The sequence below is a fragment of the Solea solea genome, chromosome 12 (genome assembly GCF_958295425.1).
Source record: "Solea solea chromosome 12, fSolSol10.1, whole genome shotgun sequence".
NCBI classification, from domain to species: Eukaryota; Metazoa; Chordata; class Actinopteri; order Pleuronectiformes; family Soleidae; genus Solea; species Solea solea.
Genome location: NC_081145.1, coordinates 26,480,947 through 26,505,189, shown reverse-complemented (window position 1 = coordinate 26,505,189; position 24,243 = coordinate 26,480,947). Strand labels below are relative to the sequence as shown.

The following is a 24,243-nucleotide window of genomic DNA, read 5'->3' as shown; positions in this document are numbered from 1 at the left end:
CCATAGCGCGACCTTGGCTCTCTCAAACCCGGAGTAGAACCCTAATTAATGCACATTTAAGACATGCTTGATCATTACGTTCACTTGTTGACAGTGATCACAGAGATCATACAATACAGCTGGTGGTGCCTCTAGGTGTCTGCACAGTACTGTGTCTACACAAATGGAAGTAGCCACAGATGTGGGTATCGTATATCATATAGTATATCAGTCAAATACTTGACAGTCACATCTAATAGCATTCCCAAAAGAATGACTAATTCCCCTGGACATGGTTATGTGATAGATTTATGAAACTGTTATTTTTCTGATTTACTGGAGTGGTCATCATTTTCGTGGCATTATATATTCTTTTTTGGACCGATTGCAGCCACATATAGAGAGGGTTAAAGAGCATATGGGATAAGGTTAACTGCCAGAGAAAGTTATTCTGAGTGCAGCCAAGAGCCTGTCAGGTCCTTGTGCGAGTCCATGACTAATATTTAAAGACACACGAGAGTTAGGACTTGTGTTCCATGTTTGACTTACTGTCTATGAGAAACTGAGTCACTGAGAAGAGGATTTCTTTACCAAGATGAATGTATGTATCTTGAAAACAGATGTTGGGGGTTGTGCTCGTCTTCCAATCAGTGTCATCCTGTGTACAGTATATAGACACCTGGAATTTACTCAACTGTCAGAGACTTTAGCTCTTTTCCTGTAATGCAGAATTCCTTTAAAGTCACAACCCCAGACTGACATCACACAAACGTTATTGCAACCCGAGCATCTGAGGTTTGGAGAATAGCAGCTATAATGAGAGATAACTTATTATACATATGCTGTAGTTCTCACAAGATAAGACATGACCCTGCCAACTTTTCATGCACATGGAAGTGAAGACAAATGTATGCTTCTTGACTGCATGAGATAGACTTACGCTAGGGCTGAACAATTAGAATCAGGATGGCAATATGGCCTAGAGGCGCAATATTCCTTAAAGCCAACTGCAAATCGTATCGCAATCGCATTTTCGGTCAAAATAATCACAATTAGATATTTATATGAAATCGTTCAGCCGTAAATTACACCTGAGAGGGAGTTTAAGAGAAGCCATAAAAGTTTAACTTTAACATTAAAAAGTGTTAATGTGTTTTTCACCAAGGAGCTACTGAGATGATTGAAGTTCCTGCAGTTTCATTGAATTAATTGAAGCACTAAACTGAGATAAACAGGGTAAACAGTCTGAATTTATATATTTATATAGTTTTGCCATTCACACCCATTCACTCACACTTTAATACAGTGCATCTACCTTCAGCCTATCACTCATCTTTCATATCCATTCACACGCTGCTGGCACAATGGGGTTAAGTGTCTTGCCCATCTGCATGTAGAGTAGCGGAGCAGGGAATCAAACCCACGACCTTCAAGTTTAAAGACAACTTGCTCGCTCTATCGCTGTCTAACTACTGTCAACCAGAGACAATGTCCTCACGGTGGCTTTGCTGTTCGATACGTGCATGGAGAGGAAAACACAAACAAACAGAAGAAACTTCACCGCTCCAAGTATCCAAGTGAAGGTTTCTCGTCTCGATGTGACGACTGTATCACAACTGCGTCGGTCTAATTACTTCACCCCACAAAGTGTTGTTTTTAGTGGCTCTGTGTGTCTGTCTGACTGTCTGTTTGTGTTTCCGCACTTGCACTTGCCAATATGACCAACAGAGGCCGACAGAGGCTTGTTGCGTGAATGAGAAGAATCAGAGGAGGAAGAGAAGGATGTACATGAGAGATAAACAGAGGTAAAGGAGGACGGCAAGGGCACTGCTCTAGTAAATTACAATTGCAATTTGACTGCTGCTGCTGCTTGGATCAGTGCACACGCTGATTCTCAGTCTCTGCCTGTTCATCAAAACGAAACGGACAGTTATGTATGTGAACATGTGCAGCTCCTTGTTTCAGAAAAACTCTCTGGCAACCAACACTGTCCAATGTTTTGGACGACAGACAGTACTCCTGAAAGTAAAAGATCATTTCTGTCGCTCATTTAAAGTCAACCTCAGTCAAAAGCACAAAACAAAGCGTATACAGTTTTACAGCCACTCAGATTCCATGCATTTGGTTCATCACCGAACAACCGAAGTTGAATCATTTTTTCTTGGGCCATAACTTACAATCAATCAAAATCGGTCTTCATTTTGAGTCATGCCTCTCGCTGGTAGACAGACACGGCCTAAAACATAACCTCATAGGTGGAGGCAATTCATTACCTTCACTGTTTGAATGAGGTGTGAACTGTGCAGAAACCTGTCTGCGGCTCCAAGTTCAATGAAAACAACCATTATGTCTCAATTCCATGTGTTAAAGTGGGATTGGATTCATGTGCATCAGATCAACACATGTTCTGTGCCCGGAGTATTTGCCAGGTGCAAGATTCAGAAAGCTGCTAATAAGTCTTGTGTCTCAAATACAGCATTTCAAATTTGCCGGCAGAGAAAAAAATAAGTGCACGGATAATTTCTGTATGGAATTAATTAAAGACGAAAACTAAGCAAATTTTTGTGACAATTTTTGTTAGTTTTACAATTCAGTTTCAGTTAGTTGTCGTTTCTTTTTAAACTCTAGTTTTTATTTTTATTTCACTTAACGAAAAAAGATTTAATTTCATCAGCTCTCATTATTTCGTTAGTTCTCGTTAACTATAATAACTTGGCAGAGTGCCTGCCATCTTGGATGGCTATGGACAGGTTTGTGAGGCTGCTCCAACTTTCCGAGTTGGGAATCCAGTTTGAATCTGAATTTCAGACTTCCCGATGACAACTTGAGTGCCCAGTAATCACACTAATCTTTGTGTTAAGCCCAGACTAAAACTCCTGTAGCTGTCGTTACGACCAGGCCTAAAACCTGATCGCATCAAGAATGTGGAGACTCCCTCTTCCCAACTCTGCGAGCCGAGTTAGCAAACACCTACAGGGAGAGACGGACAGGGTAAAAGCTATTGCAACATCTGGAAGCTAAATATGTTAAGTTCAGCAGTTTTTTTTGTAACTTTGAGTTATTTCCACAGCTGCTGCTTCTTCTCAGCACTTAATATTGATATCACAAGGTTTTCGCCAAGCAGGTCGTTATTAATGGTAAAGATAACGTTATTACTCATATTATTAACTCAAATGAATCTGTCCTTATAAACTGGATATGTGCCCCAAACGTTTAAAGTAGCAGTTATTAAACCCCTTCTCAAAAAAGCGACCCAGATATTTTAGCTAATCAACGACATATCTGAAATCTTAGAAAGGGCAGTTGCTAATCAATTATGTGAATATTTGTGCATTAATGACCTGTTTGAAGATTTTCAGTCAGGTTTTAGATTACATCATAATACAGAAACAGCACAAGTTAAAGTTAGTAACGACATTCTCTTGGCCTCAGATAATGGTCTAGTCTCTTTACTTGTCCTGTTAGTGCTTTTAACACCATTGATCATAATTTCTATTGCAGAGCCTGGAGCAGACTTAGGATCACAGGTGCTGCCCTCTGCTGGTTTAAATAATACTGATAGATTCCAGTGTGTTCATGTTAATGACAAAACCTCACTACGAACAACAGTTAATTGTGGAGTTCCACAAGGCTCAGTGCTTGGGCCTATACTTTTTACCATATATATGCTTCCTTTAGGGAACATTATTAGAAAGCACAACATACACTTTCATTGTTATGCAGATGACACACAGCTATATTTATCAATGAGGCCTGATGAAATAAATCAGGTAGTTCCACTCCAGGAATGTCTCAGAGACATTAAGTCCTGGATGGCCTGTAACTTTCTACTTTTAAACTCAGAAAAAACTGAGGTCATTATTCTCGGCCCTAAACACCTCAGAGAAAAACTTTCTGATCACATTGTCACTTTAGATGACATCACCGTGGCTTCCAGTTCCACTGTGAGTGTCTTCCACTGTTTGTGTCTTTCCTTCCTTTCCTCTCTCTCGCTCTCTATGTCCTCATCTTGCAGGTTGCAGGATCCAGCTTCCAAGGCTATTACTATCATACATATCATCTCCATTATTATTATGCTATAATTAAAAGTCAATATCAGTAGAATTTTTCTATATAAATGACATTGTAAACATGTTATCACTGACTCAGAACTGTCCTGCATAAACTTAAACTGTTAATTTCCCAGAGGGAACCTCCCAAAGGGATTAATAAAGTCGTCTGTCTGTCTGTCTGTCTGTCTGTCTGTCTAAACTTGTAACTTGATACAGTTGTATCTACTCCTGCTCTCTCTCTTCTGTCTCTACCTCATCTCATTCTTGTCCTTTCTGTCCCCCATTTTTCCTTTCACCCCAACCGGTCGAGGCAGATGGCTGTACATCTCTGAGTGTGGTCAGATGTCTTCCTGTTAAAATTTAGTTTTTTTCTCTCCACTGATGCCTAATGTTTGCTCATTGTGTGAACTGTTGGGTTTCTCTGCTCTCCTTGATGCTGTCTATGTACAGTGCCTTGAGATAATGTATGTTATGATTTGGCGCTATACAAATAAAAATGAATTGAATAATGATACTCCTGCATTATAAGCGTGAGAGAACTAACACTGAGGTTCGACAGACAGATGGAGCTCGTTGCTGGTCACTGTGCAGGTGACGGGTTCAGAGAGAGTGTAAAGGGCTCATAAAAATGTGTTTATGGATCCGAACCTGCATGTCAGCGCATGTTTGTGTCTGCATCTGTGTGTGTGTGAGACACACACACACAGATGCAGACACACAAAGAGGCTGCATGGGTCATTTTAAACCACACTAAGTGGAAGCTTGTGGTTACCGTCATATGTACGACATTAAAAGGTCCAGTGTGTTGAATTTAGGAAGTATTTATCAATAGAAACTTAATAAATGATTACCTCTGCCAAAGAGGTTCTTGCCTTTGGCAGCATGAGTCCGTCCGCCTGTCTGTCTGTCTGTCTGTCTGTGAGCAGCATAGCTTCAAAAAATTCTTGATATTATATTATGGGAAAGCAGGTTTTCTGACACAAGGGACAAAATGATTAGGTTTTAGGTCACAATACAGATCAAGAAAGTGAGCGGCCTTGGTTTGATTGATTGATTTGATTGTTGATTGTTGATCTTATTTTCTTGTCATGCACAGGGAAACTACTACAAACTCCAGTGCACTTGGTTTGCAAAGGTTAGTGTCAGTGAAAATGCTTTTTTTGACCTTTCAGGGGTTTTAGTCTCTGTCAGTGCCATAATGAGAACATTCCATTGGTAATTGGGACTCACCTATGCCTGAGGCTGAATTTGAAGAATGGAGGACTGGAGCCACTGTTGGTGGGGAAAGAGCTCCCCATTCAGAGGCCAACAATTTAACTGATAATATCACTTATGTATGTTAGTAAAGGGATGGTAGTGCTGTTAAGGATCTGAGGATCTTTGGGTTGGGAAACACTGTCATAAAGAACAAAGTACACAGAACATGGACGGAGCACTTCTTAACGTAGCTTTCTCTGCCATAAACTCTCAATCTTCTTCAGCCAGGTCACTTCCACTCAAGTTTCCCCTCAGTTATTTAAGCAGCGCCGCCATAAGTAGACATAGTAGTGAAGAGTTTCCCAACAGGGCTGCAACGATTATTGGTCGTCATTGTCAACCAAAATCGAGGATAAGTTGTTGGTTACATAATGGCACGGCCTTTTTGTGAGACACGGAGTGAGACATCTCGCTTTCTACCCTCATCTCAGGTAATCGTCAAGTCAACAACAGCCATGCTTATTGTCTTTATTGTTAGTTGCATTATTAAACGATAACTAAATGACTCTCAAACAATTTTTTAAATTGATTGGATTCGATGGTTTTAAGTGTTTTCTTTATGTGATCGAAACAGGCTCTGTGTGTTCAGCTTCTTAAAATGTGAATATTTTCTTTCTTTATTTTGAACCTTTTCTGACATTCTGTGGACCAAACAAGTAGCACACCTGTGGGTGTGTTGGTCTTAAAATGAAGTTACATTGATACCTTGAGGCATCAGAAAACCACTGTGCTACTGAGCAACAATTACCTGGTCTAACGCCGATGGAGCAACTTATTTGTACAATAAGTATTCTTACCTCCACAAAGTGACCACTGAGCTTTTAATCCACAGCTGCAGTAAGGAGCCATCAAATATAGTTCATCCCTCCTTTTCCTCATGTCTCTTATTTCAATCTCTTGTTTGTATAACCATATCTTATCTTATCTTATGTTAACTGTGTGTGGTTTTCTAAGATTTTCTGAGTGTTTAATATGTTGTGGAGCCAGAAGCTCCTTCCCTTCCCCTTATTCGTGGAGGTTAAATGTTGGCTCAACTCCTTATCTGTGCAGCCTAAAGTAGTTGTTGACAGGACAGAGGATTAGCAACAGACCGCGGAGGCAGAGCGTCCACCGGCCTTAAGCTCATGTATGAGCAGATCCACCTCCTCAGCAGAGAACTGCTCACTGCTCACTTCATCAGTTTCCTGCGTTTGCCTTTTAAATGGGAATGGACCAAAAAACAGGCAACATTGGCTTTTAAAGGAAATGACAAGCAAAATTCTGACTGGCTTATTTAAGTCTACATATAATTTAGACACTAAATACAAACCTCGTGCCCAGGCTATGCGGAAAGGGAAGTTGGCTTGATGCCAGTTGAGTCCCCACCCATGAGCAAAGTACCCAACCCCCCATTGCGCCCCGGGCGCTGCTCAGTGGCTCCCACTGCTCATAATTCTAGGAAGGTTTCTAGTAGAGGATGGGTTAAATGCAGAGAAGCATTATAAATATGTTCTTTTATAGTGAAATAAAGATGGTTGCAATTAAAAGTTCAGTGAAATCATGATCAACATTGTTAATGTGATATAATGACCAGGAATATTGTGATATCATTTTAAGCTCATATCTGCCATGTTGCCCCAGGCCATTTGAGTTCAAAGACTCCTGCTTTAAACCATGTGCTTCTGATCTTTCAACTACAGCCTTTTATCTGACTAATGTTTCCATCATGGTACCGTTCAGTTTGGTACAGTAAAGTTCAGTTTGGAACGGTAAAGTACAGTTTGGAACGGTGAAGTACAGTTTGGAACGGTAAAAACAGTGTCAGGCTCACATTTCAACTGAGAACAATCCCTTTACTGGGTAGGCGAGATGCCCAATGGCTGCGTCAGTGAGACACGCAGTGTGATGTTGTGCTGGTGTGACGTCATTGAACACAACAGACAAGTTTGTGGCCGTTTCTGTCTCAATAAGACGTCAAGCTTTGTATGAGAATAGACTACGAGTGTTTGCCTCGACTTCCATGGGATATTTTCACGGCTGCCACGGGGAGTGAAGCTTTTCTGTCGCCCCAATCAGCTGGCTGTTGTGGAAAACCTGGACCGTACCATTTCCCTGTGGTACCCCAAAGCAAGGGTGCCAAAAGATTTAACGATTGGGGCCAGTTATTTTGATACTATTCCTAATGGAGACGCAAACCAAGCCATTCAACTCCACATTTCTACATTGCATTATGTCTTCATCTCTTAGCATGAACTGCAGGGAACACTTACAAAAAGTAGTGTTGACCGCTTTATCTGTGACTCAATACTAATAAGGCTTGTTGGAGTTGAAGCCCAACTTCTTGAACAAAATCAGATAACAGAGGCGAACGAGCAATAACCCCCCGTACATTCCACACAAGTCTACCAACTACAACAATCTGTGTGTCGGGGAAAAAAACCCTTCCACAAGTCTCCTCATGCTACTGCCAAACACTTGGTTAAGAACACAAGGACTTGGACTTTAAAGAATCCAGATCTATCGCCGACACAAGGTGTTCGCATGCGACCCCATCAATCCTAACAACCCCCGACATCAACAGAGTGTATCAATCTGTCAACTTCCAGACATAATTCACTCGCCCTTAGGAAGACGCACAGCTGGGTTTCACCGGCGCGGCCTGAAGGACGAGGCAGGGAAATATGTAACACACAGCGTCTGAGCATCGCAGCGATGGCACTTGACAAATCGGCGTACATAACGGACAGATTTGTGCTTCCTGGCTAACATGTCTTTGGACTGTCGGAGGAACACTTAGCTAATGTCATACACAGTGATGTGCAAAGGTCCTTGGATTAGATTTGCTGTTGCAGCAAAGCTATGATGACCATAAAGTCGCATTATTTTTCTAGAACACGTCCAGAATATAAAGTAAGTTTTCCGGTTTTAAAATGTCAGAAACTCTGGTTTAAGTTTCAGGTTTTTAGTGTGACCGAGACTTGCAACAACACCGCAACCCAATCACTCAGCCCTAATGGTCCTACTCTTTCATTTCAATTACACCAGGTTTATTAAAGACATACGCATACATGCCATATGAGTTATGGACAGTTTGCTCTCAGTCTCATAATCCCAGAGACTTTTAGTCAGTGCTGTATTTTTTAGTCTGGGTTTCACTCAAGAGTTCAAGTGTAAGTGCAGGTCGTACAAAATACCTAACTCTAACTTAATCTGTAGAAGCTGTATTTTCTGGATGTGCTCCAATAAAGTGATTGAGGAATAATTATTCTACATGGCCATCGTCGTTCTTCCTCGTGCAATTCGATAATCCAGGTACGTCAGGGTAAAAATCGATATTTTAATGAATAAATGAAGAAGTAAATAGTCCCTGCCAGTCGCCACTACTTCATGTCACCTTGCGGTGGCACGGCAGTTTGCTCTTTACTCAAAGGAACAAAAGATTGAGCAGGACATTTTTTTGAATCCTTTGACTGTAAATAATACAACAACAGCGGATTCCTGAGTAACACGGCTAAACCCTGACCCCAACACACTCAAAGACATGTGGGCCTGAATCATGAAGAACTGTCTGTCCGTCCGTCCAAGTCCAAGCCCTGACACAAGTTCATTTACTCTAATTCGATCAGTGCACACACACTGACTGTCACGGACTGGGAATAATCTACTTCCCATCATGCCACTGGTTTATGTTTACGTTTGATCTCTGCAGATTTGTTATCTGCAGGATGACGATGGCCTCCGCCTGATTCCCAGATCACTGATGTCTACTGATGACAAACAGATCCATACAGTATTCAACAATTACTGGGGCAAACAGTTTTCGTTAATCATAATTAAATTGATTATCTGTGGAATGTCAGGTCAGGTATCATTAAGTCTTTAATTGTCAAGACTTGGTCGGTCTCTCTTTCCCATGACTTAGATTTTTGTGTTTTTTTATAGTTGAAACTAAAATTCCTCTCATTGTGGATCACTGTTGTTCATTGTGTATGTTCCTGAGAGAACGTGGGTCAGGTTCAGTTATGTCTAGAGCTGCAACAAACGATTATTTTCTCCATGAATCGAGTAATCGTTTGGTCAGTAAAATGTTCGAAAGCGTTAAAAAATGTTGATCAGTGGAAATGATGATTTTTTTTGTTATCTGGAGCAAAGAAAATATTCACATTGAAACAACCGGATATCTTCTTTTAATTCAAACCGATTCATTAAGTAATCGATGAATAATCGAGTTTCAGCTCAGGATTAAAAAAAAATAAAAACTGAAACATCAAATGCTATAATAAGTGTTTTTATTTTATGTATATAGAAATGTATCACCAAGCAACTATGACACAAGGGGCTGATATTTGTTCTGTTAAAACTTAGGGCTGAACAATAATCAAAATTTTATCGAAATCGCAATACGGTTAAAAAAGAATTATTGTCTTGATCTACACACATCTTATTCTACAGACTGAAGAGAACATTGGTGGCTTCCACCTGACCCAACCAGCCACATTTATTGATGATTAGGGCCCGAGCCACGAATGGCAGGGGTCCAAACGGCTCCTGGCACGAATTCATTCGAGGAGCATATTGTAATCCTTCAGATTATTATTATATCCCTGGATTTGCGGTCGTTTTTGAGGGGGTTAACGTGCATTAGTTTTTCCACTAACTTTCCCCAAACTTGGTGGAAATATGTTATAGACCAAGACGAACAAAAAAGTGGACAGTAACCATGTCCTAAACTCAACAGGAAGTTGGCCATTTAGAATTTTGGCGTCCATCTTGGCGATTTGCCCCCTACGTAAATGAGCGAACTTGTCCGAGCGTGTTTGTCAAACTGACATGAAAAAATGTGCAAATTTGTAGTTTAGTTTATTGTAAAATTCGGTTCAGTCGTGGGACTTTGTAGGGACTGGTACAGCCAGTTATTTTGACTCGGTTTTCTCTCTGTTTATGTTAAATCAGGGAGCTCATTGTACTTTTTGTGATTTTGTGAATTGACAGTTAAAAGATGTGTCTATTTTCGAGTTAGATTTGGCCTTTACACATCCTGAAGCTACTTGCTCCTCCTCTTTATTACTTGTAAATAAGTGGTTCAGCGGTTCTGTGGTTAGTTGAGTATTTTTATGTTATGTTTGGGGCGAAACAGCAACACACACGGGCCATTGAAGCCATTCATGATGGACGTTTGTCCTTTTTCCCTGGACAACAACTCAAAATAAACCCACAAGGGTTGGATTATGTCACGTTATCAGTGGTAACACTTCAACAAGCATTAATAAACGAGATCTGATGGTCATTAATGGTGAGTATGAAATTGAATTATACACATGAGTGCTGGTGATAACTCATGATGCGTGTGTGACACGTGTTCATGAGTCTGGTACTTGCTTCCTCTTGCATGGAACAATAACTTTTGTTGTTTGCTGTAAACGTAAATAAAGGCTGACAACCACCTGGGAGACAGTCAGGAAAGAGATTTATGTCAGGTTTGGGTCCAGCTTGGTCAATATATTCTCTCGTCCAGCGTCGTGTATGTTACTCCTGGTTTTTCCAGTTGATTTCCTCCCATGTTTCACAGTTCGTTTAGAAAATGTCGGTCCCATCTCGCATGACTTGAAGTGCTGAGAAGGTCTCTCAGCACTTCTACGTGTGAAGTTTTCAACACGTCTACCCCCTACTGTACGTGCGTGCTCCAGATCTGCAGAACAACTGTTTGTTCAAGGTCCTCGGGGCAAGACCTGAGACGGAACAGAAGGAGGTCTGTGTGACGTGTGCGTGCCTCTCGCTCGTGTGCCTCCCCCACGACCGCCGACGTGTTTATGACTCCAGCTCCTGAATTATCTCTGACAGAAACATTTCATGTTTTCAGCCAAGACATTAAATATAACTACAGTGAAAAGTTGTCAGTTGGGTTTATTTTTTAGCTGGGAACTGCCAAAAATTCAAGGTAACACTCAAGACACAACTCGGCGAACATGCAACGCCGCGTCCGGTCGGAATCAGAGGGCTGAGAATCAGACTTCTGCTACTGTGTGTACTCTGTCGAAGCTTTTCGAAAAGCAAACGTTCTAGTTTCCCTTTCCCGTTTTATACGACTCTTTTCTCCTTCAGACGTGTTGAGCGCCTCCTGTCTTTGTTTGTTGCAGTGAGGGATGTGTATATGCGTCTGCTTAGGGAACTTCGTTTCACAAAGAAAATATGTTAATACACACTTTGAAATCAGTCACTCGGGATGACACTGAATTATGTGCGTGCATTTTTTCCCTCCCTCAGTGTCAACATGCAATGCTTTGATCCTAACCTTGTGTTCAGTAAATTAGCAATATTTCTAAGAAAAATGTGGCTTCAAACGTCAAAAAATTGATATCTTCGTTTTATGAAGCACTAAGTATAAGTTACTGCAGGTAGAAATGCTTTAATGATTTAATGGGGTGACCCTGCTCTGGAAAGAGGAGACGGGTTTAGGAACCTTCACCGAGAGAATATGATAATTTAGAGTAGCTTAGTTTGAGATAATCCAGGAGCACGGCTTCATTTCACTTATAACTTGGCTCTGAACGGCCTGGAGACGGTTGATTAATGCGCGTCGACACCGTGTTTGTCAGGATAAAAGCTTGAAGTATTCAGAGACGTTAGAGTTACATGGTCTACTGCTCCCCTTTAGTTGTAAAGTTTAGTGCCAAGTTCAAGACATTTAATTACTGAAATAACACAATTTAACCGACCTTTTCTTACGTGGTTTGAATTTCTTTCGGTCCCAGTGGATTCTCTGTGCTTCTTTAGCTCTGTATTGTTTTTTTTTTGTTTTTTTTTATGTTTTTATGCTTTATTAATTTAAGCTTGGTTATTTTTAACTTGAGTTGAGTTTTACAAAATCAATAAAACACTAAATTATGAATACATTCATTAATTCAATTTACTTAATTATTTATTTATTTATTTAATTAATTAATTAATTAATTAATTAATTAATTAGTCAATTAATTCATTAATTAATTTATTAAATATTTAGTCCACATTAAAATAACTCAAAACTGGACTTATGTTTCACAGTTTTGCTAACTTTAATTTAACCTCAACACCTCCAACAATGATTTAAATATTGTATTTTGTGTCCTGTTATGATGCTGTTCACAGTCGGTGAATTCCTTTGGCGTCTCCCTTTAGGACATCTGCCTGAGAGATACTGTTCTTGTTTAACAATAAAAATAAAAACTCTAAAACTAGAAATAAACTATTACAAGAATGGATGAACTAGAGCTGCAGATAACGATTATTTTCATAATCGATTTTTCTCGAGTAATCGTTTGGTCCAAAAAATGTTGAATAATGTTGATCAGTGTTTGTAAAATGTCTTGTTTTTGTCCACAAACCAAAATGGTTTATAAATCAGTTTTAACCATTTCTTTGTTACATGGAGCAAAGAAACCAGAACATGTTCACATTTAAGAAGCTGAAACAATCAGAAATCTTGTTTTTAATAATGAAAAAACCCTTTAAATCAATTATTAAAATAAACGATGAATTTAGTAATGGATTAATAATCATTTGAGTAATTTTTTCAGCCCTAGGATGAACGTCACATGGTACAGCCGGAGAAATGATTATTCTGGGACATAATAATGAATTGGACAGATGAAGCTACACAGATCACCAGCATCTCGTGAGAAGTGCCGGTACGTAATTTAGTCAAATTAAGAAGTATGAGTACCTGCCCACTTCAAGCACTGCATGTAGTCTTAAACTACTTAGCAAATACAGATGGTTGTCAGGTCAGACAGAGACACAACAACCAAGTGACAGAGAGGCCCTGCTCAGTGGGTCAGCGACGAGAACGGTGATAAATAAATTGTTAAAAAACAAAACAAACAAACAAAAGCAAAACCCTGAGACTGATGTTGGCCAGTGTTTTGGTTTTTTTCCATTTCTGAGAGATGGCAGGTTTACTGACCTGAGATCCAGTTGCACATATGGATTTGCAAATAATGGAGTCATTAGTCAAGTAAAATAACCAGAGACACTTGACAAATGGCTGCCGAGACACAGAGCTACAGAGCTGTCGAGGTAAAACACTCCAGAGGAGAGAGACAGGGAGGCTTATGCACCAACATGGGCAAAGAAAAACAAATAAAACACAAGATCTGTTGTGAGTTTTGTGGCGAGAGACATGAAAGACGCTGGAAGAGAAGCTTTGAGGAAGGGAAATTCTTTTTGCTTAATGACCGTGTCACAGAATAGTAAAGAGTTAGAAATGTAATCGTGTCATGTCGTCTCAGGAGCAGGACTGTGAAGACATTCTGACTGCGGCAGGAGTATACCAGAACAGTGGGGCTGTAAAGTGAAGGAAACAGGGTCACGGCCCAACAACAGCTCTTTGCAAGACTGACAAGATAGTCCAGATAATCCAACATGTCCAAATGTATCTGCAGACATCTTCAAATAAAGACATGTTATGTAGAACAAGACCAGGGAGCGTCCACTGGGGCATAAAAAAACAAGTCACTTTTGAAGCGATAGACCGCAATGATAGAATCCTCCATAAGAGGCAAGAAAGCTAACCGAGCCGTGCGGTTTACTGAAGTCCAGTGGTCAAATCTAGCACCAGACTGCTTGTAAAAGTCACCAAAGTTTGGGAGACGTGGGACTGAGCGCTGCAGCAACCTTCAAGCCCTCGTGGGCGACGCGCAGGCTGCCATTATGTTATTCCTGGAACTTTTCGGGGATTACTAGTGAGACAGAGTGGTATATTTACTACATCTCAATCCTCTCCGATGACAGACGGAGCGCAGTTTGAGTTACAACCAAGTGACACCGAGGATGAGACTGCGGACCAAATAGGACATTTCAAATGAAAATCAGGGAATTTGTGGCTGAAACCACTCATTTCACGTCAGGATACAAGTATGTATTTTGTACACTGGCGATGATTAAAACAAGTACCAAGCTGAGAACATACTTGTTTTCCCTCTCATTAAAGAGACAGTTTCACACCTGCAAACCCCTAATCTGAGATTATTATAGAGTAGCACAACAATCAAAAAAACACAAGGCCCTCTTTCTTCCCCAACAAACTGCAAAACTGCACTCATTGAAAATACTGTGAAGTTTCACCCGAGGCCCTTTTTTCAAACAAAGGTAAAACAGTGTCGGAATGAAAACCCATTCTTTTCTGAGTACGTAAGGTATACTTATAAAAAACTGTATTTACACCGCAGTAAAACGTACTTTTTTGGCCAAAGCAACCTGCGTGACACACGCAACAAATTCACGAAAATTCACCCCAGAATTGTTCCCAATCTTGGGCCATTTACTTGCGCCAATGACTTGCTAAGGCCTCGGACCCAAGACATACACCTCTGCTTAATGTCTATGTTAAAAACTCTGAATTTACAGTTTGTTGGAGACTCACAACCAGGATGACTAAAGTCCGCCATCATGTATGCAGAAGTTTGGTTTTTAACCCATTAAGAGTGAACGCATCGCCGGTGACACGTTTGGGCAAGCGCTCTTTGTATTATCTTAACTACACGGCGGGTTTGTGCTTTTGGAAAAAAAATCCCAACGGCTGAATATTTGTCTCCACTACTTTGAGTTTGTCCTGTGATGAGGAGCAGGCGTCCTCAAGTGGGAGACCTGGGACCTGCAAACTCTGCAAGAGGAGTGCAGTCTGGAAATGTGAGGACTGTGATGTGGGCCTCAGACGGAATTAACACTGGCAGAACCACCAAGACCTCTCAATATGAAGGGACTGTATCTGGAGCCAGAGAGGAAAGAGTTGGAAAAATAAACGCCTGTACATAATTTCCATTTTTTTGGCCTGTTTTTGCACACTAGGAGACAAATACTAAACTTTGTTTTATACAGTTCAAATGTCAAAATTAAAATTATTATTCATGTACAACTACAGTGTTCTTCTCTAAATAAAACTCTAAAATCAAATTAACTTTTCTTCATTTTAAACTGTTAATGCACTCTTTGGACGTGCAGTAAATTGAAAATAACTGTCAGATATTGAAAGTTCTAAGTATTATGGACAAAAGGACATTTTCTGGTCCTTTTGTGACATTTTGAGGATTTGCTGTTAAAGGGTTAAAGATGGGCCAATGACACAGGGTAACAGAGCAGGTCGCTCCAGAATAAAAAAAAAAAAAAAACACCGCTAACCAGGCTGTTAAACAGAATATGACGACAATTTACAAAAAATAAACAAGCCTCAAGTTAATAAAATCCTATAAAATTACTGTATATGCACGGCATCATTTCCTTCACCTTACTCTTCTCTTAATTGTGTTGTGAGAACCTATGTGGCCTTCAGTGAACATCAAAAGTCATTATTATATTCACTGTAGTTTCTCCACAGCCAGTTTCCTGCAGGCGTCTCCTCCCCATTGTTGTTGAGACTGAGCGTGCAGTCACTGTCAGTCACAAGTCTGAGGTTTAAGGTCAAGAAAAGAGTCAGGTTTAGGAATTTAGTTGAAATGGTCAAGGTTAAGTCCAGCAGCGATGTGTTCGGATTATGTCTGTGCGTGCTGTCACAACTCACAAGTAAATAAACAGACGTGTGGTTCATCCGTCAATCCACTCATCACCCCTGCAGCGCGGTTTAAGAAGTCTCTTTGAAGACACTGACTGTTTGTTGAGACACTACAAGCTGCACCTGCTTGTTTTTAGTCTGAACACGGATTTAGTCTGTCAATCACACTATTCTTCTGCTGCTGGCGGCCCGTGGCCAAGAGATTAGGATTTGGACTTGTAACCTGAGTTCAAATCAGTTCAAAGTAAGGCACCCAGTCCTCTGTTGCTTCCCGGGCACAGATAAGTGTTGCCCACTGCTCCTGTGCCCGGGTAAAAAGGGTCAAATTCATAACTCGTTCTGAATTCTTCTGTGAAAGCCAAATCTGAATCGTGAACCACCTTTTCATCATTCGTACCCAGAATCTTGGCGTCTGAGTTACCACAGACATCAGGCATCATGTCCACAGGTAAGCAGATGTTTTTGAAAACAGTGCTTTTTTTCCTCTCAAAGACATATTTGTCCACACAAAAAAACTCATGGTTAAGAGCTGTCAAAAGCATGCCATGTCAACAGGTGGTGTTATATTCTGTAATTCTGTATTAATCGTCACAATATTGGCTTTAAAATGTATTATATCGGATATCAGCAAACACGCAGAGATCCTCCAATATGACTAATGACTGAAACAGTGAGCAGAATCCACTGCTACCTACTTGACTACTTTGCTGACACCCTCACAAACCAAATATCGGTATCGGATACCGGCAAAAAGTCCAGGATTGTTCAAACCTAACTGTAAAGCTTTGTCAGCCAAGCAGACAGACAGACAGACAGACAGACAGACAGACAAAACACTGCTTGTTCTGGTAGGCAAACAGCAATGACAAACCAAGGGAAAGAATACTTTGTATGGACTGATACAATCGTTGTCTCTACCTCACCTCCCTCTTGTCCTTTCTCTCCCGCCTTTCGGTCACCCATTTTTTCCTTTCACCCCAACCTGTCTAGGCAGGTGGCCGCACATCTTTGAGTCTGGTTCAGGGAGTTTTTTTTCTCTCCACTGATGCCTCGAGTGTTTGCTCAACGACAGTCTCGGACTTGTCCATGTCGAGTTCTACACTGGTGTTTAGGAGCGGTTTGTATGTGTTTGGGCAGCGTTGAAGAACTAAGGTCTGGTGGGGGTCAAGAACATTGTTGACGGCCATGATCTGGTCTTTCAGCACAGCTCAGGGTTGCTTAACGCAGATTACTGACTTCAAAATGTTATTGGGAACCTTGAACTCTAGAGTACAGCCTGCCGAAACGTACAGGAAGAAGAAGAACTGTGTTGAAGAACGTCAAACAGTGATTGAGAATAGGAATGCACGATATTGGACTTTCTGCAGATATGCAGATATATCGGGAGTGCTTGGGCCGATAACCGATATGTCTGTCTCTCCTTTTGTCCAACCGCAGAGGTCATTTCAGAATATTTTTCACACTCATGTCGCAGCAGATGTGGATAGTAGCTGTAGCGGGCGTTAGCATAGCAAGTCAAGGAGGTAGCAGCTTTTTCAGCCTACGTTTTTAGTCATGAGTTATATTGGTGGATCTTGGCATGTTCCCTAATTGAGAACTTTGAACTGTGGCGGGCACGATTTCACCTCTTGGTGTGCAGCAGACTGCTGGAAAACAGTAGAAGGGGAAGGAGAACATCATGTGACATGAGCCGTGACGAATCGACAAAAGTGACATTGTGTAGACAAAGGTTTCCTAAAACCGGTTACTCTGTCTCGGTATCTGGGTTCATAAATGACTCAAACAGAATCCACACATCACTTTCAGATAATTACACTTCAACACGACTCTGTGACTTCACGTCCGATTGCCAAAGTGATTGACACCATTGAGAAGTGTGTCAACTCTGTAAACTTACATTTTTCACCAACACAGCTGCAGGTGATCGTCTCAGCTGATTGTGTTGAAAGAAGACTTATAGCTAAAGGGGCTGAGATTGTAGATGAGCTACTGATAGTGCTAATCACAGGGCTGTAGGTCTGCGATCTATGAGTTCCTTCTTGAATGAGAACAAGCCCGACTTTGCAAAACTGGTTTGCATAAAAACCTGTTTTGTTTGCATAACACAAATTAAAAGGTAAATAGTTTAAAACCACTGCAGCTTCTATGAATTAATGACATGTGGCATGACACATTTGTGGAGGGGAAAAAGTACTATAAACTTCATTATTGAAACCTTTTTTTTCTTTCAGTTTGACAAAATGATTAAAAGGTATGAATAATGTGTCACTGTTGCCTCCGGGGGGGATTCATGGTGGGTGGGTGGTCCTGAAGAAGAGCCAGTGTGGTGGTGAGTTCACGCTGAGGTCATCTTTCATTGATATTCTTTGGAGCGTTGAGACAACGACTTTGAGGCTATTTTCAGCTGTTTTTTTGACCTGCGAGCTCAGATAAAAGGCTTGTGTTTGTGTGAATCCCGAGCAGTCACAAGACAACTGGATCAAATTTGCTTATCTTATCTTAAATGAAAGCCAACATCAGTGATGCACTAATGGGCCCGGTAGCAAACAGCGACACTAACACTCCCCCTGACAAGTGGCTCATGTTTGGCCATAATTCTCATGATGGAGGCAGCAGTGAATCAACAACTGCTCACATGACAACATGATTACACGCAAGAATCTAAAATTAAATGCTAATTTTCACTCATTTTCTCACACTGAGGTAGCATGACTCACTGTCACATCTATTTTTATGTCCAGCAAAGATAAATAGCCTTGTTTTTTGGGGGGGTTTATGGCGCCAAGTCTATGCCTTTAGGACACACATTATTGGTCTCAGGCTATCATGACGCATGGTCCACCACAGGGGGACAGTGGGGACGGGCAGCAATTTGAAGCTCTGTGTGTGTGTGTGTGTGTGTCATGTCTTTGATTTCCTACCCGTGACACATTTGAATGGTAATTAAAACACAACTCACACACACACACACACACAGGAATACGTCAGGAGAAGAGAAAGAGTAACGACCGATCAGAAATCCATGAACTCTTCAGAGAATTGTTTTCGTTTTTCTTTGGAACATTTTTTTGTACTCAAGTCAAGACTTAAAATAAACATTTGGTGGGTGAAATATTGATGAATATTGATGGGTGAAATTCACAAATTTCACATTTTTTCTTATTGCACGAAAGGACATTTCAACACTGGAAACAATGTAGGCCAAATGTTTGCATAATTTATCAACTGTCTGTCTGTCAAATACTTGAGCTAAAACACAGATTGCTGCCCAGGGCGTGCTGCTATGTCCCTGAACACAATCCAGACACTTCCACGATCCAACCACTTGTTCTTACTGATAACACGGCAGGAATAGAGTGGTTAAGAATTACTTTCTGTATCATCACCCCATTAGACATTACAGTCTGTTTCTTATCTTCTCACTCTCTCCCACCAAAGTCCTTAAGAGAAAATGTGCGTTTTTAGCTCATGGGGACACAGGAGTTGTTGATCCCCTGCTGCCTCCATGCATCGGTAAGTTCCAATGTGTATTTATATGACTTCAGTGTTTGAAATCGTGTATGTGTCCACATGAGCTAAAAAAGGCACATTTTCTCTGTGGACTTTGGTGCATGAGAGTGAGTGATTTAAAAACTGCAGTTCCCCGTCTAATGACAACATAAAACAGCAAACAGATTAGTTTTTTCCCCTCTGTCCATGCTCACAGCCACATTAATACAAACCTGAACTATCCCTTTAAGTTAATAACATGCTCAATTGCCTCTATGATGATAATAATATATTGTGATTTTTTTTATTTTGTTATCCTTTCCTATTGTTTTCCATGACTTTGTGTTTTGTTTTGAATTACTGCGAAAACTCCAGGATTCAGAACCACATGGCGAGGACATACAGTCGCTCAAATGTCCCCTTAAGACATATTACGCTCTAATTTTATTGACCATTTACATACATAATGTTATGTACTGTCAACACAAATGATGCAAGAAAATCAGGTTTGTGTTAATAATAAAACAGGCCCGAAAAAGGCTGGAAGCTTCTCACTCAAAGACGAGAGGGAGAATCAAGCAAAGAATAACAGTGGCAGTCATTACATGTCAGTGAGGAGGACGTCACTTTTGAGTCTTGAATTACAGCCACGGGGGATATTTCTATTCTGCATCATTCATAAAGGGCAGGTCACCCTGTTTGAAGTCGCACTTTGTAGAATATCGTAGGAATGTAGAAAAATATGTGTTTCTCCATCATGAAGTTACCCAGCCAGCATGAAAATTAGATTTTAGTCACCTAATAGATTACACACATACTTAAGATTATATCTTAAGAATGGGTTTTAGCTTCATGTTCTTGCTGTTGGATTGTTTTTGATCTGAAACTAAAGCTTGTCAACAACTTGGGGGCAGCCCATGGCCAAGTGGAAAGGGAAATTGGCTTGTAACCGAGTCCCCACCAGCTGGGGTACCGGGGGCAACCCCCCATTGCTCCCCAGACGCTGCTCAGTGGCTGCCCCGCAGCTTCTAATCATAGGAAGGTTTTTAGCAGAGAAGGTATTTCCATCAGGGAATTAAAAAAATACAAATACAGTACTCACAATCTCACACCAAAGTCCATCGTGTTCTTAACACTCGTCCATGGTTTTCATGGTGGCCCCACCTGTGTTTGCCCTCATGGGTTCTCCATGTGGGGCCCACGTTAATAAAACCATATGGGACCTGCATTATTTGTCCACTTCAAGCTCATTCCCACTTAGTACCCAGGTAGCCTGGAAAGGGTTATGAAAGTGGGTGTGTGAAGCAGGCAAACACGGATGAGGCCACCGTATAAACCATTGGACAAACCCGCTTGGGACCCATAATATTGTCAGCCTGGATATAAACCCTTATGGGGCCCATATGGATGTGCTGGCTGTGTAAAACATGATATTCCTGTGATTTCTCTTCTGTTCGGTTTGGCAGCAGTAGGCCGGCAGCTCCAGTGTCCTCAAGAACGCTATGGACTTATGTGTGAGATTGTGAGTATTGCATTTGTACCTTTTTAATCCCCTGAGGGAAATTCCTTCTCTGCATTTATCCCATCATCTACTAGAAACCTTCCAAGAATTAGAAGCCCCGGGCTGCCACTGGGGAGCTATGGGGGTTGGGTACTTTGCTCAGGAAAGTACCCAACTGACAGGTGAACTGGCATACCTCCAGATACAAGCCAAATTCCCTTTCCAGTTGGCCATGGGCTGCCCCATAGTTTCAGATCATAAAAAGCAGCAAACACATTCTTAACATATACCACAGAGGTGATTCGGCACTTGGAGCTTCTGACGAACAACTGCAGCTGCTACCTTGTGACACTTCACAACTGGACAGAAATGTTTAAAGTCAGAGCCACACAGCACCAGAGTGTGAGTCAAATGAGTTTCTCACATGACGCAACCGTTGGGTGTAATGGTTCAGTGAGTGTTGACATAGAAATGAAGGCACTTTAAATGAAACCATGAGCACCCCACCCCTCCCAACAGCAAAACTGCAATTTGTAATTGTGACAGCGATGACTCCGCCCTACTGCAATAATGATGAGGAGTCAAAAGATGAAGTGTGATGATCTATCTATATCTATCTATCCAAAATTCTGTCTGTCTCATGGATGTATTATAAGAACTGGATAGGGCACCACCCACTCTTGCCTTGAAGACAATTTTGTCATGGTGGCCACTCCCGGTACTGCAACAAAAATGCTCATGCGGCCCAAAAAGCAATTTTCCCCTTTTCCCACAAAAGTAAAAGAGACGTCTGTAAAACTGTCCACAGGCACTTCGAGAGTGGACATAGGCTTTTATAGATATTTATATTCTATATGTTTAATTCATGGAGTTTTATATTTGTAAAACATTCCTAAAGGCCATAAAAAGTGACGTCACAGCTGTGTACGAGCACAACAAAGCGCGGTCATGTGGCGTCTCGGGAACGGCGCTATTATCGGGGAACCGTACGATGTAAAAATTTAATGAGAAATGTGAATAAATGAAGGCAATGATGGGTTTTCTTTCACATTTATTTTTAATGTCAGGACAAATCAGGTTTTAGTTATTTATTCGTCGCTCATTGGGATTTATTTTCAAACTTATTATCGATGTATAAACGAGCCGCTGTGTGGATTCATACTGACATCGTGAACACGGGGGAAAAGATGACGGTGTGGACTGTGGAGCTGTGACCGTGTGATGCACTGAGACCTGCGAGGAAAATCTTGAGTGTAACTCTTGCATTTGACGCGATATCGAGGATATTTGGAAATGAGGCAGGTTTTCAAGGTTCTTAATTGAGAATCTTGAAAAATCAGATCTCTCACACACACACACACACACACACACACACACAAAAAGCACAGACACATGATGTCTCTTACCCAAAAAGCCTCCCAGCAGGCAGACTGAGGTGGACAGTTGGACCATACTCTTGGGCTTACGTCCTCGGCTCCACGATGCTCGAAACTCAGCAGAATGTGTCGGCACAGATGCCCACACACAGGGTCTGCCACACACACGCGCACACGCGCACACACACCCTCACACGTACACACACATGGGCACGCGCAGCAGACACACACACTGTGGAATCGTCAGGCTCCAGGTCTTCAGCGCATCGCTGCGAATCCCTCGGCGAACACAGGTCTTTCACGTCTGTGCGTCGTGATGTCGACGGTCTGAAAACACACAAAAGAAACATGAATTCATGACACCAACAAAGAGGAAAACAGGCAGAAGAGCACAGAGACACAAAGATGTGAAATCTGAAAGTTTCTGCCTGGACAGAAACAGAACATGTGTCTTCTTGCACAACCCATTTTCTCTCAGATGATGAAATCAACAGAAAGTGCCAAAACATTACAATTTCAGATGGAACATTAATAATTTGTGACTAAGATTGAATGAGTTAGGGGTCACCGAGATTTAGGGGTCACAATTATTGGTCAGGATTGTCCTCCTCTTGTTTTACTGTCTTCTCCTAATAATAATTCTTGATGCATTGCCGCCTCAGGCGAGGAGGGGAATACATTATTCAAAAAAGTCTGGCGGACAATTAGGTGTGAAAACAACTTTAGTGAAAAGAGTAAGACTGTTAACCTGATCGTGGGAAGATAGATTGAAGTCAGTTTCTTGCCGTTTCTGTTTCCTGACAGAAATGAGTTCTCACGGAGCCACTGACGTTTGGGAGAATCAAGTTTTGATGAGCACATTCACACTACTACCAAACAACACATGGGAAGTGTTTTGTGAAGAGACAAATTTAAGCTGAGTGTTTGAGAATTAAGGGGTCAAAAATCACAGCATGGAAACATCTTGGAGGTGGGCATCATGAGTGGGCATCATGAGTGTGGGGCTGTGTTGCTTTCCTGACAGCTTGTCATAATCAAAGGGAGAATAAATCCCCAAGCACATTGACTTCACAAAAGAAAACAGTCTTTCAGAGCTTAGTCAGAAGTGAGATGTCAACCCAGCAACAGATATGGTGTGGAATTATGTTACACCACACTTTCACGTCCATCAATCGATCGATTAGTCCAATGTAAACCACATTTCACACTCTCACGCATCAGCACATAAACTACATCAATTCACTTTCAACACAGAGGCCTGAATGGGTCATTATTACAAATACAAGTAATTTAAACTCCTAATAATATTAATATGGATAAATAGAAATAAAAATGGAATTGGAAGGAAGGGAGAGGATGAAATACATACAATTTTCAGAAGAAATTATAAGGTCCCTAAGGCAATTTTTATTCCTGTTATATCTGCCCTCCATTTATTTTCTATAGGCATTTTTTAATTTTTATCTATTTATTGAATTGATTTTCACCACAGTTGCTCTAAACACTTTTGCAACAACTAACAAACCCAATTAATATGAGTGGCCGTGTTCCAGTTGAGAATTCAGAAATGCAAACATATCTCGTTTTGCTAGCCACTATTAGCCAAAACCACTTGATAACAATGCCCTACACCAGGGGTGTCCAACCTTTCTTTTTTAAAGAGGGCCATATTTGATAATGTGAAGATTTCCGGGGGCCAATGGTCCTTTGTTTTATAAAAACGGAATGTTCATTGTCACAATTATCATTTTTAAATGGAAATGTAACCAAATCTAACCGCGCAGTAAAAAATATATAAGAAAAATTTCCCTTCTTTCTATGAGATGAGTGCATATAGCGGCCTGTCACAGGTGGGGGACGATACAATCCTTGTTTTACACCATCCAGTTGTATTGTTATTAACTTGGACACAGGCAACAGATGCCTGATACAGAGACTTAATGGCGTAATAAAGTTAAAATTAACTCCTGCTTTTTTAACAACCTATATTGAAGCCTTTCCCTGTTGATCCAGTCTAAGGCCTTCTTGAAATCAATAAAACAAACAGAAGTAGATCTATTGACCTTAGTTCTTAAACAAATAATA

The 24,243-nt window shown here is 40.9% G+C and overlaps 1 protein-coding gene across 4 annotated transcripts in view; it reads right to left on the bottom strand.

Moving 5' to 3' along the window:
- Positions 1-24,243, bottom strand: part of il34 (interleukin 34) — a 57,800-nt gene that overhangs the window by 19,879 nt on the left and 13,678 nt on the right. For 2 of the 4 annotated variants that reach the window (XM_058645335.1, XM_058645336.1), the window contains exon 2: positions 22,189-22,485. In XM_058645335.1, the coding sequence (XP_058501318.1) occupies positions 22,189-22,234 (46 nt within the window). In that variant the 5' untranslated portion in view covers positions 22,235-22,485. Of the gene's footprint in view, positions 1-6,085; positions 6,187-20,383; positions 20,613-22,188; positions 22,486-24,243 lie in introns of those variants that run through there. The other 2 variants (XM_058645337.1, XM_058645334.1) reach the window with 2 other exon arrangements.